The sequence below is a fragment of the Schistocerca gregaria genome, chromosome 4 (genome assembly GCF_023897955.1).
Source record: "Schistocerca gregaria isolate iqSchGreg1 chromosome 4, iqSchGreg1.2, whole genome shotgun sequence".
Taxonomy (NCBI): domain Eukaryota; kingdom Metazoa; phylum Arthropoda; class Insecta; order Orthoptera; family Acrididae; genus Schistocerca; species Schistocerca gregaria.
The window spans coordinates 286,541,032-286,554,047 of NC_064923.1; the positions used below are offsets into that span (position 1 = coordinate 286,541,032).

Here is a 13,016-nt window from a genome sequence, read left to right on the forward strand (position 1 = left end):
ATTTTAGTCAAATTTGTAATTATTCACTGCGTGGATCCACTATGTTACAAAAATTTAAATGGCAAATCATTGCAGACGTAAAATCAACAGCTAGAGAGGTTTCCTGTCCAATGTCTTGTGTACGATATGTGTACTGAGAAATAGATTTGTATGGACAAATAAATAAATAAATACCTATGAACATCCTCTTTCAATAATTTTGGTTGTGATGGGGACCTTTGACGTTGGAATTATCACTAGAAAGTTTAGAAAAACACACATAGAAAGTTGTGATATGTCTCTACTATGGCAGCTCAAGGTACAGGGTAACAGTTATTGAACTATACGAAATAAAATCGCCATAACTTCTGAACGGTTTGTGTTAGGACGCTCAAACTGCACGATTGGCCACGGGGCATATTGGGAATTAGTATGCCCATGTATGGTTTTCTTTAGCGACGAAGCCCGCTTTCATTTTCATAGATTGTCACTAAACAAAATTGGCGCTTTCGTGAGACTAAGAATTCGCATTTCGCGATCGAGAAGATATTGGAAAATGACTTCATCCCCATTATCCAAAGTGACCCTGATTTCGACAAGATGTGGTTCAAGCAAGACGGGGCTCGGCCCCATCGAAGCAGGAGAGTGTTTGATGTCCTGGAGGGGCACTTTGGGGACCCAATTCTGGCTCTGGGTTATCCATAGACCATGGCTCTGGGGTACCCATAAACCACTGGCATGGGCTTCGATTAGTATCCATATTCCCCAGATCTGAACGCAGGCGACTCATTTTTGTGGTGCTATATTAAAGAGAAGGTGTACAGCAATAACCCCAAAACCATTGCCGAGCTGAAAACAGCCATTCAGAAGGTCATCGACAGCGTCGATGTTCCGACACTTCAGTGGGTCATGCAGAATTTCACTATTCGTCTGTGCCACATCATCGTCAATGATGGCAGGCACATCGAACATGTCATAACCTAAATCGAATATCTGTAGTGACGTTTCCATGTTGAATAAAGTGTACGCACGCCGTAGTTTGTAACTAACTTACGTTATTTTTCATATACACTCCTGGAAATTGAAAGAACAACACCGTGAATTCATTGTCCCAGGAAGGGGAAACTTTATTGACACATTCCTGGGGTCAGATACATCACATGATCACACTGACAGAACCACAGGCACATAGACACAGGCAACAGAGCATACACAATGTCAGCACTAGTACAGTGTATATCCACCTTTCGCAGCAATGCAGGCTGCTATTCTCCCATGGAGACGATCGTAGAGATGCTGGATGTAGTCCTGTGGAACGGCTTGCCATGCCATTTCCACCTGGCGCCTCAGTTGGACCAGGGTTCGTGCTGGACGTGCAGACCGCGTGAGACAACGCTTCATCCAGTCCCAAACATGCTCAATGGGGGACAGATCCGGAGATCTTGCTGGCCAGGGTAGTTGACTTACACCTTCTAGAGCACGTTGGGTGGCACGGGATACATGCGGACGTGCATTGTCCTGTCGGAACAGCAAGTTCCCTTGCCGGTCTAGGAATGGTAGAACGATGGGTTCGATGACGGTTTGGATGTACCGTGCACTATTCAGTGTCCCCTTGACGATCACCAGAGGTGTACGGCCAGTGTAGGAGATCGCTCCCCACACCATGATGCCGGGTGTTGGCCCTGTGTGCCTCGGTCGTATGCAGTCCTGATTGTGGCGCTCACCTGCACGGCGCCAAACACGCATACGACCATCATTGGCACCAAGGCAGAAGCGACTCTCATCGCTGAAGACGACACGTCTCCATTCGTCCCTCCATTCACGCCTGTCGCGACACCACTGGAGGCGGGCTGCACGATGTTGGGGCGTGAGCGGAAGACGGCCTAACGGTGTGCGCGACCGTAGCCCAGCTTCATGGAGACGGTTGCGAATGGTCCTCGCCGATATCCCAGGAGCAACAGTGTCCCTAATTTGCTGGGAAGTGGCGGTGCGGTCCCCTACGGCACTGCGTAGGATCCTACGGTCTTGGCGTGCATCCGTGCGTCGCTGCGGTCCGGTCCCAGGTCAACGGGCATGTGCACCTTCCGCCGACCACTGGCGACAACATCGATGTACTGTGGAGACCTCACGCCCTACGTGTTGAGCACTTCGGCGGTACGTCCACCCGGCCTCCTGCATGCCCACTATACGCCCTCGCTCAAAGTCTGTCAACTGCACATACGGTTCACGTCAACGCTGTCGCGGCATGCTACCAGTGTTAAAGACTGCGATGGAGCTCCGTATGCCACGGCAAACTGGCTGACACTGACGGCGGCGGTGCACAAATGCTGCGCAGCTAGCGCCATTCGACGGCCAACACCGCGGTTCCTGGTGTGTCCGCTGTGCCGTGCGTGTGATCATTGCTTGTACAGCCCTCTCGCAGTGTCCGGAGCAAGTATGGTGGGTCTGACACACCGGTGTCAATGTGTTCTTTTTTCCATTTCCAGGAGTGTAGTTCAATAATGGTTACCCTGTATATCCCTCATTCAGGAAGTTTATTTTGGGTTTATTTTAATACTGGCTAAGTACCCAGTGTTGCCTAGTTATGTACTTATTTCAGTTCAATAAGTCAATCTCCTCCTTCCCCCCTCTCTCCCTGTCCATCTCCTCTAGTCACTCCCCCCCGTCCACCCCCCCAATTCTCTGCCCATCTCTTCCTTTCCCTGTCTCTATCCATTTGTTACTCCCCTCTCTCTCAGTCTACCCCCCCTCATCCCAATTCTCTGCCCATCTCTTCCTTTCCCTTTCTCTGTCCATCTGCTACTCCCCTCTCTCTCTGTCTACCCCCCCCCCCTTCCGCCCCTCTCCCCAATTCTCTAGCCTTCTCCTCCTTCCCCTTTCTCTCTCCATCTGCTACTCCCCCCTCTGAAACTGACAAACAAATCGAATCTAAGAGAACAGCCAGTACGAAGTGACCCGAATGGTGGCGACTTTTAACGATCAATATTAAGGGCGTGGGTCGGCGGCCAACTTACCAGGCCCGTATTATAGTCTGTCAATTGCCATTTCATAACATATTAATTCATGTGTATTATCTTTTAAGAATACTGTCGGTACATTGCAACCACAGAGCCACTCCACTGTGTCAGTATTGGCTCTTGAGCGAAATAGTATGATGACCACTGTTCTAGGTGGACAAGTCACAATCTAATTTAATCCATGTTTAGGTCCATCCATTTATCAAAATAGTCAAACATTTTGATTTCTTCCTATCAGGCTTATTATGGGTGTTGATCAGTTTAGTATCAAATACGTCAAAACGTAAAGAAAAAGTTAAAAACATTTATATGGTATAATGTTTCTTGAGGAATAAGAACGGATAAGGAAATTCGTACAGTGCTTGGAGAAAAATGTCCACATAAATCTACTGTATTCAGATGACTCATGGCGTTTCAGAATGTAGCCAGAGTTTTAATTATGCTTTCTGCTTCTATCAAATCCGTTATCAAACACATTAGAAAGTATCAATGGAGGGAGCCACCAACTCCCATTAAAAACTTCATTATTTACATTGCCTACGTCTGCACCGTGAGGTTCATAAGAGCAGGATTACATTAAATTTTGTAATTAGTGGCTATCAAGTAGCTTGACAAGGAATCAGACATCACATTGTGACTCATGGTGCATAAAATGTTTAAAAAATAGAAAGGGGTACTACTTGCTATGTCAATAACACCATTACCGTTGATTAAATCTGGATTTGCTTGAGCAATATTCCTACCAAGTTGCAAAATGTGTCAGATTTGGGAAATACTGGTGAATCTGTTACACTCTTAAACCCATCTGTGTGAAGAAGAAAATAATGAGTGTTTCCTTCTCCAAATAGGGAAAGTGGAAACACACAAAATATTCATCAAAAAATGATAATGGGAACATTCCCTACCTTAAGTCATATACCAAGACCTGACTGATAGTTTTATTATTATGAGAATGTTACAATGTATCAACATAGGTAACGTAAGCCCTTGTAAACATCCAGTAATATACATTGCCTTCAGCTGTAGGATAAAAACAAATTGTGTTAACAACTGTTTATCCATGCTACAAATAACATAACAAATGTTCTTCATAAAGGATAATTGTTGAATGTTAAGAATTATGAAAGTTACTGAAGAACATTACTTTTTCACACTTGATTATTTGTGGTATAGGTAGTGGTACTCTGTTCTTAATACACAGTCATCGCAAAATTATAGTAAAATGAAAGAAATTAAGGGATTAATTTGTATTTAATAACTCAGTAAAGATACATAAAAAGATGACATAAATGATAACGGTTAACGTTCATTTTGAACATACAACTGACAGAAAATTAGAATCCAAACATCACAGGTGTTGTTAGCTTGGTGCTTCTTTACCACTGTTGAATATAATCCAAAGAGTTAAGCCTGAGTGGAACATGTGGACAACACCTGTGTTCTATTGTTGGCCTTGCACCGAACCGTTTTGTGTTCCTCCGACCGCTGCTAGGTGGTAGAACTCCTGGGTACATAAGATCGTAACATCGTGGTGGATAGCCTGGCTTGCAATATCCTATTGAAGGATGACACAGCTTGCAGTCTACCTCAGCTCTATGTTCTGGACAGACTGTTGGACAGCGTGGTAAGTAGTTCTTCAAGACTCTTTCATATGCTTCTTTGCCGGCATTCGGATTGTATCGCCGGCAACATGTCATGTTATAACATTGCTGGAAAATCAAGCAGCAACTTATGAAGTATTAGTATATGAAAAAATATGACTGCAATATAGTTTACATATGATTTACTAAGTGCACTCAATAAACACTTATGAACTTACAAAATTAGGCACCTGTTAAGTGAAAATATGCACCTTATTTTGGAGTCGTCAGTTTATGAGTATTATTTTAATATTGAGTCTAGCCACAGCTAGGGGGCAGGAATCCTGGGTACATAAAAAATTAACATCGTGGTGGGTAGCACGGTTTGCAATGTACTATTGGAGAATGACATATCTTGCAGTCTACCTCAGCTCTATGTTCTGGACAGACTGTTGGACAGCGTGGCAAGTAGGTTTTTAATACTCTCTCATATGCTTCTTTCCCAGCATTTGGATTGTAACGTCGCCAAGGTGTTTTGTTATAACATGCCTGAAAAATCAAGCAGCAGCTTACAAAGTATTCTGACATGAAAAAATCTGATTCCAGTATTATTTACATATGATTTACTAAGTGCACTTAATAAACACTTCAAAACTACAAAATTAAACACCAATTAAGTACCATTATGCATCTCATATTGCAGTCACCAATTTTTGAATATTATTTTAATATTGCCATATACATGGTGATTCTGTAAAAGTTTGTTAAAAACAGTGAAGAAACTGTAAATGTCTTGCTGTATATATTTTCATAAGAAACACAGGGCCTACGAAGCCAGGTGGATATACAGAAATAAAATGCCTGCTGACCTTCGGGCTGTTCATATTATTTCAATTGCTTTAATTTCATTCATACATTACAATACTAACATTCACAATATTCAGCAGAGAATAACCAGTTCCTGTTTAATCATTACAGAATAACCCTGTATTGAATCTTTGCAACGAGCTAGTAAAATTATGTGTGTACAAGGTTTAAGAGAGATGAGTAGTCAGTATTATATCAAAAATAATTTACCTAATATCGCCGCTGACAGTATTCTACATCGGGACGATTGGTATCCCTGATGAAACGAAGTTCACTAGTAGGTCGAATTTCATGTACCATAGTATTGGTGATGAGTGGTACACCTATTAGGTCGGGGGGACCCACACAACGGCAGAATCGCTGTAATAAGGGGTTATTTACTAGCTCTGTCCATTATTTAGAGGAAAGATTCACTAGTATTGTAAAGTCATACAGTTTCTCAGTGAATCTTACTGTACAACAAACAATATCACAAATTTTTTGCAGAGTATTTCTCTCTTTTATTCAAAATGACTGATCGTTGACTTTGCACAGAATGTTTCCTATAGGGGATGAAAATTTTCATTCTGTTTGTAATAAAATTACATCTATTTCTCAGACAGCATAACTTCACACCTGTAAACATAATACTACATTATCACCTGCCTTTGGAAATGTCTCTCTAAAGTTAACTGTCACCCTGACACACAATTTAAGAAATAGTCACATGAGCAGTAGAGATTTGTAAAAGCAAATATAGTGACAAAAGAAGTTAAGTTGAATCCAAACCTATTAGGACATATGCCAAGGAAGTGAAACTTGCATGCTTAAGAGTTCACAAACATTTCCAAAAGCTGTGGATTCATAGTCTCATTTTGTCTGTCTGCTTCTGGTTGGTATGGCTTTTTTCCATCTTGATATGATACAGAGTTTTTGCAGTTTTGTATTATTCTTCTCTGGTGTTCTATCAGCTTTCTCTTGTCTCTTCAGTAATTGCAATATGTCTTTTTTCCTTGAGCAGTCATGATTTTTTGAATCACTATGTGATCTCATAAGTACAATATCTTAACGGTTTCTTTTTTCAAGCAGCAGTGTTAATACATTACTTAATACTGAAATTTATGTGTATTTATCTCGCAATTGATTTTATTCTTTCCATTGTCTCACAATTTAAAATCTCCTGTCAACTCCAACTTACTATTTGTTGTTCTTGTATCTTTTACATACACATGTAGGAGTACTTATGAACTTAGTGCATATGTGATGGCAGTTTATAATTAATACCATATGAAGTGTATCTGTAGTACCTTTGTAGCTATATCAAATCATTCTTCAGAAATAGATAGTATTTGGCAATAGTTACATCACAGTCAAAGTTCATGCCCTGAGAGTGATATTTCTGTTATTTTCTGATAGATCTACTCTTCTTTGGGGTAACTACAATTTCTTGCTACATCATGTACATTTGCTTATCTCCATTCCACAAAAGAGATTTATGTACCAGATGTGTTACTGTCTCTTTGTAATAATAAGGGAACTGTCATGAAGAGCAGTTACAAATAAAAGGAAATAAGACACTTACATTTTCTCACTAAGTGATAAACATGACACTGATAATGAAAAGGATTCATAGTGCAGATATTCTGTGACTATAGTTTGCATAACATTACTCTTGCACTCAGTAAAACTAAAGTACAACTTCAGAAAGCCAAGATCGTTATTGTACAGCATTTATTGCGGTGACCAGTTTTAGCAAAATACACACATAAAAAAAATAAAAATTGCCTCACCTAACTTCTGAGAGTTCCGGAACCTGTGTAGAAAATTGGAACAGAGATCAACATAAACATCACTTCCGCCATTTTTATTACTCATGAAAACCACACATTGCATGTTGTACATCCATACTGCAAGGCCTTCAGAGGTGGTGGTCCAGATAGCTGTACAGACTGGTACCCCTTGCATCGATGCATGGCTGTGTTTGTTGAGGCATACTACCCATGAGTTCATTACGGCACTGTTGGTCCAGATGTCCCACTCCTCAACAGCAATTTGGCGTAGATCTCTCAGAATGGTTGGTGTTTCACGTCATCCATAAACAGCCCTTTTCAGTCCATCGCCAGCATGTTTGATTGGGTTCATGTCTAGAGAACATACTGGCCACTCTAGTCGAGCGATGTCGTTATCCGGAAGGAAATCATTCACAAGATGTACACGATGAGGGCGCGAATTGTCATCCATGAAACTGAGTGCCTCACCAATGTGCTGCTGATATGGTCTCACTATCGGTCAGAGGATGGCATTCATGTATTGTAGAGCCATTACGATGCCTTCCATGACCACAAGCGACTTACATTGGCCCAACATAAGGCCATCACAAAACAGCATGGAACCTCCAACCGTGCTGCATCCACTGGACAGTGTGTCTAAGGCGTTTAGCCTGACTGGGTTGTGTCCAAACACGTATCCGACGATTGTCTGGTTGAAGCCATATACGACGCTCATCGGTGAAGAGAATGTGGTGCCAATACTGAGTGGTCCATTCGACATGTTGTTGGGTCCATCTGTACTGAGCTGCATGGTGTCATGTTTGCAAAGATGGACCTCGCCATGAACGTTGAGAGTGAAGTTGTGCATCATGCAGCCTATTGCACACAGTTGGAAATAATCATCTAATGACAAAGGTTTATGGCCTGTTTTTTAATGACCCAACCTTTATGTCCATATCTCATTGATTTTCTAACTGCCAGTCCTTAATCCCCATTTTCTGCTGACAGGATCTGAGAATACTAGTGGCAACATTCTCTTATGATTCATTTGGCAGCACTGCTCTATAATGTGCAATATTCTTACATTTTGCACACTCTTACACAGGGAAACAACCAGAAAGGAGCAAAATAGAGAGAAAGAAACATATCTTTTTTAAAGCATATCATCAGTGTAGTGACCATCACTCTTTCTCTCTCCTACAATTCCTTGTGATTAATAGTAGTAGATTTGTTGTTCAGCCTAAAGACTGGTCTGATACAGCTCTTCACTGTAGTATATACTGTGCAATTCTCTTCCATCCCTGCAGACGTGTTGCAATCTACATCAATTTTAACCTGCTTTCTGTAGTCAAGCCTCGATCTATCTGTACAATTTTTACCCCTATGCTTCCCTCCATTATAAAATTATTGATACCTTGATGCTACAGGATGTGTTCTGTCAATCTATCAGTTATTTTTGTCAAGTTGTGCCACAAAGTTCTTCTCTCCCTAATTTGATTCAGTTACTCTTTCTTACTTACTCACTCTACTCATCCAATCTTCAGCATTCATCTGTAGCACATTTTAAAAGTGTTTATTCTCTTATTGCCTGTGGGCTATTGTTTATTTTCTACGTTTCATATCCATTTAAGGCTACACTGCGGAGAAATATTTTTAAAGAAGCCTTCTTAACTCTTTGGTTTATAATAGATGTCAACATACTTCTCTTTTTCAGCATATTTCCTCGTTACTGTCTGTCTGCATTTTGTATCCTCTTTACTTCTGCCATATTAAGTTTTTTTCCAAACTTTTCCACTGCTTTGAGTGTCCTATTTCTTAATCTTGCTCTGAACTGCCTGACTTAATTCATTTATTCTTCATTACCCTTGTTTTAATCTTGTTTGTGTCCATTTTACAATCACTTTTCAAGACACTATACATTCTGTTCAACTGACTTTCAAGATCTTTGCCACCTCTGACAGGATTGCAATGTCATCAGTGAACCTCAAAGTTTTTGTTTCTCCTCATTGAACTTCCTGTTCCATATTTATCTTCCTTTTTCTTTGCTGTTTGCTCTTACACTCTTAACAACATGAGTGCCTTTTCCATATTTATCTAACTTTTTCTTTGCGGTTTGCTCTATACTGTCTTAATAACATGAATGATGGGTTACAACCGTGTTTGACTGCCTTCTCAATTATTGCCTTCCTCCTTTTTTGATTGATTCTGGTCTTTGCTGAAGTTGTATGTATTCTTTTACTTCCTTCATTTGATCCTTACTATCTTCAGAATTTCAAAGAATGTACTCCAGTCAGCATCATCAGAAGCTCTTTTTTTAGATCTAAAAATGCTTTAAGTCTAAGTTTGTATTCAATCTATCTTCTAAGATAAGTCATAGGATCAAAACTGCCACATATGTTCCTTCATACCTCCAGCACCCAGACTGATCTTCCCACAGCTTGGCCTCTACCAATCATTCCATTCTTCTATGGATTTTAACCTGCCCCGAAATGAGATCCATCCTTCATGAAATCCTCCCCACTCTACCAAGAGTGTCTTTCCTCCGTCCACCTAACCTTCGTAACCTCTTGGTTCATCCCTATGAAATCCCCAAACCACCTTCCCTACCCTCTGGATCCTACCCTTGTAACCACCCCCGGTGTAAAACCTGTCCTATGCACCCTCTCACCACCACCTACTCCAGTCCTGTAACCCGGAAGGTGTACATGATCAAAGGGTGTGAAAGCACCCACGTGATTTACCAACTGACCTGCCTACACTGTGACGCTTTCTATATGGGAATGACAAGCAACAAACTGTCCATTAGCATGAATGGACACAGGCAGACAGTGTTTGTTGGTAATGAGGATCACCCTGTGGCTAAACATGCCTTGGTGCACGGCCAGCACATCTTGGCACAGTGTTACACCGTCCGGGTTATCTGGATACTTCCCACCAACACCAAACTATCCGAACTCCGGAGATGGGAACTCGCCCTTCAGTATATCCTCTCTTCTCGATATCCGCCAAGCCTCAACCTCCGCTAATTTCAAGTTTCCGCCGCTCATACCTCACCTGTCGTTCAACAACTTCTTTGCCTCTGTACTTCCGCCTCGACTGACATCTCTGCCCGAACTCTTTGCCTTTACAAATGTCTGCTTGTATCTGTGTATGTGCGGATGGATATGTGTGTGTGTGTGAGTGTACACCTGTCCTTTTTTCCCCCTAAGGGAAGTCTTTCTGCTTCCGGGATTGGAAAGACTCCTTACCCTCTCCCTTAAAACCCACAACCTTTCGTCTTTCCCTCTCCTTCCCTCTTTCCTGAAGAAGCAACCGTCGGTTGCGAAAGCTAGAAATTCTGTGTGTGTGTTCGTGTGTTTTATTTATTGTGCCTATCTACTGGCGCTATATAGAAAGAAACTTCCACATGGGAAAAATATATTAAAAACAAAGATTCCAAGACTTACCAAGCGGGAAAGCGCCGGTAGATAGGCACACATCCTTTCATCTTTCCTTTTCCTTCCCTTTTTCCTGACGAAGCAGCCTCCGGTTGCGAAAGCTCGAAATTCTGTGTGTGTGTTTGTGTGTTTTATTCATTGTGCCTATCTACCGGCGCTTTCCCACTGTCTTGGAATATATATGCTTAATTTTTTTTATTTGCAGTCACTCAGAAGCACCCTGCACCATACTGTATACCATCCTCTTGATCTTTTTCCAAGTTTTTTTCTTATTTTCTTCTTTCTGGACAGTGGCCAACTGCCAACTGTGATACTTTATCAATGTGAACCTCGTGCATCCGTTCAAGTTCTCTGATGCAGTTTTCTGCAGGATTAATTCTCATTTACGATATCACTTTCATCTACCAATTTTGCCATCATTAAAAGCATAACAGCATCACTGCCTCTCTCGCTCCCTCCCCCCCCCCCCCCTCCTCCACTTAAGTGTATTCATTCCAACAAAAACAATTTTTGGTAAGTGAGTCCACATAAAATTATTGAATGACTCATTGGGATTTTGAGTCGGAGCATGCAGACACTTCTTCAGTAATTCAGGATTTGCCAGATCTCTGTAAATAGGTTTTATGATATCCGTGACTTCTACTGGGATGGAATGTTTATGGCTGTATGAATTGTGAGTACTGGGCATTGCGGTAATTGCACTGTGAATCAGATCCAGGAGGACAAAGGTGTTGTACTGGTTTTTCATCAGTTAACAGTCTGTGGAAGAAGGTAACTTATACTGACTGCTTCATTTTCAACAAATCCTCAGTATTATTTCTAATGGCCATCCTATAATATTGCTGTAGTTCAATCATTTTGTCTGTCAGCCTGTCTCTTATGGTTTTTCCATCAGAAAGTTTCTTTTCTCTCAAACTTTGTTTCAACTTCCTCAACCTTGTGCCCATCCTCTTCTGGACATGACCAACACAATTCAGTTTTGTCATAATCTTCTCACCATAAGGCTGAGCGGCTACTACACTGTTGTATGCTTTTGAGTATCCATCACCTGAGCACTTAGTGTAACACATTCCCCTTTTGTTCACAGTTCTAATAAAAAATTTCAATAGCTGCAGTGGCCTCCATACCACCACTTGTTCCTTCATAATTTTTGTCACAGATATGCCCTTCTTCATTCCCTAATTTACACTTATAACAATGTTTGGTTAAAATCTGGAAGTTTATTACCTTTCCAGTATCCACACTGGACACTGTAGCAACAGAATTCTTAGAACTGTAGGTGCACTTCTGCCAAGTGTCATCAAAAGCTACTGGTATGTCAGTCATATCATTATTTATTTCGAGAGCTTTGATTGCAGCACACTTCATTGTCTCACATGCAATAGATTCCACAGCAGCTCCAAGAAATCCTTAATACTTGTCGATTTTACAAGGTGGGCATGGCATATTCATCACAGCACACAATGTTTCTGCTACAGTGTGTCCTTTGCCAATAGCTCTCAATCCATAAAACCACCTAACATTTACTTCAAAATAATTATCTTTAGACTTATTAGTATTCCAAAATTAAAGAGTATATTTACAACTGGCACAATTAATAATAAATTTCCTTGCTAGTCCATTTGATACCTCACTGTCTTCATGTAAAGTAATTAGCCCTCCATATATTTTACAACACACACATTCACCTTACACACTTGTTAGGATGTGTAAATCTATCAGAATATAACATTACCTACCATTTACATCACATTCATTTTGAGAAAATTGTGTATACAACATTTTATTTTAATCTTTGAAGCACTAATGGGTGTTTCTCTAGATACTGACAATTTTGCCTGTATTTCATTTTCTGTAACTTCATATGCCACATGTTGAACACAATGTTTCCCTTTATTCGAAAATCTGTTACCATGAAACCCATGTTTCTTATCAAAACTTTGTTTTGGCATCGTACTTTACTTTTTGAGAGATTTACCAATCTATTCATCACTTTTCCTTGGAAAAATGTTAGCACTTTGATATACAACACGTGTTTATACTATGAAATGATATGATACTGTATTTGACAGTGCTACCAAATAAAAGAGTTAATTTAACCTTTATAACACAGCAATCTACAGCCTTCTATATAAAAAATTACTTATTTTTTTAGATCTCGAAGTAATGCACATAAAAATTTTAACATCTTCAACCGATGTAGATTATATTTAAAAAAATATGCTTCTCACTTGAGTTTATATATCATTTTACTTATAAAATTGTAAATTTTTAATGAGATAAAAATCTGTCTATTGTATAGTTCAGAAGAAGGCTGTTTGCCCAAAAGCTTGTTTGTTTGGCAGTCTTTTTGTTGTGTCTGACTGTGACTCAGCATCTCCACTATAT

At 40.4% G+C, this 13,016-nt stretch overlaps 1 protein-coding gene across 1 annotated transcript in view; it reads right to left on the reverse strand.

The window, feature by feature from the left end:
* Nucleotides 1-4,228: 4,228 nt before the first annotated feature.
* LOC126267946 (uncharacterized) overlaps nucleotides 4,229-13,016 on the reverse strand; it is a 43,920-nt gene continuing 35,132 nt past the window's right edge. Inside the window, exon 3 of the mRNA XM_049973261.1 lies at nucleotides 4,229-4,705. Coding sequence (XP_049829218.1) covers nucleotides 4,373-4,705 — 333 coding nt within the window. The 3' untranslated portion in view covers nucleotides 4,229-4,372. The remainder of the gene's footprint in view (nucleotides 4,706-13,016) is intronic.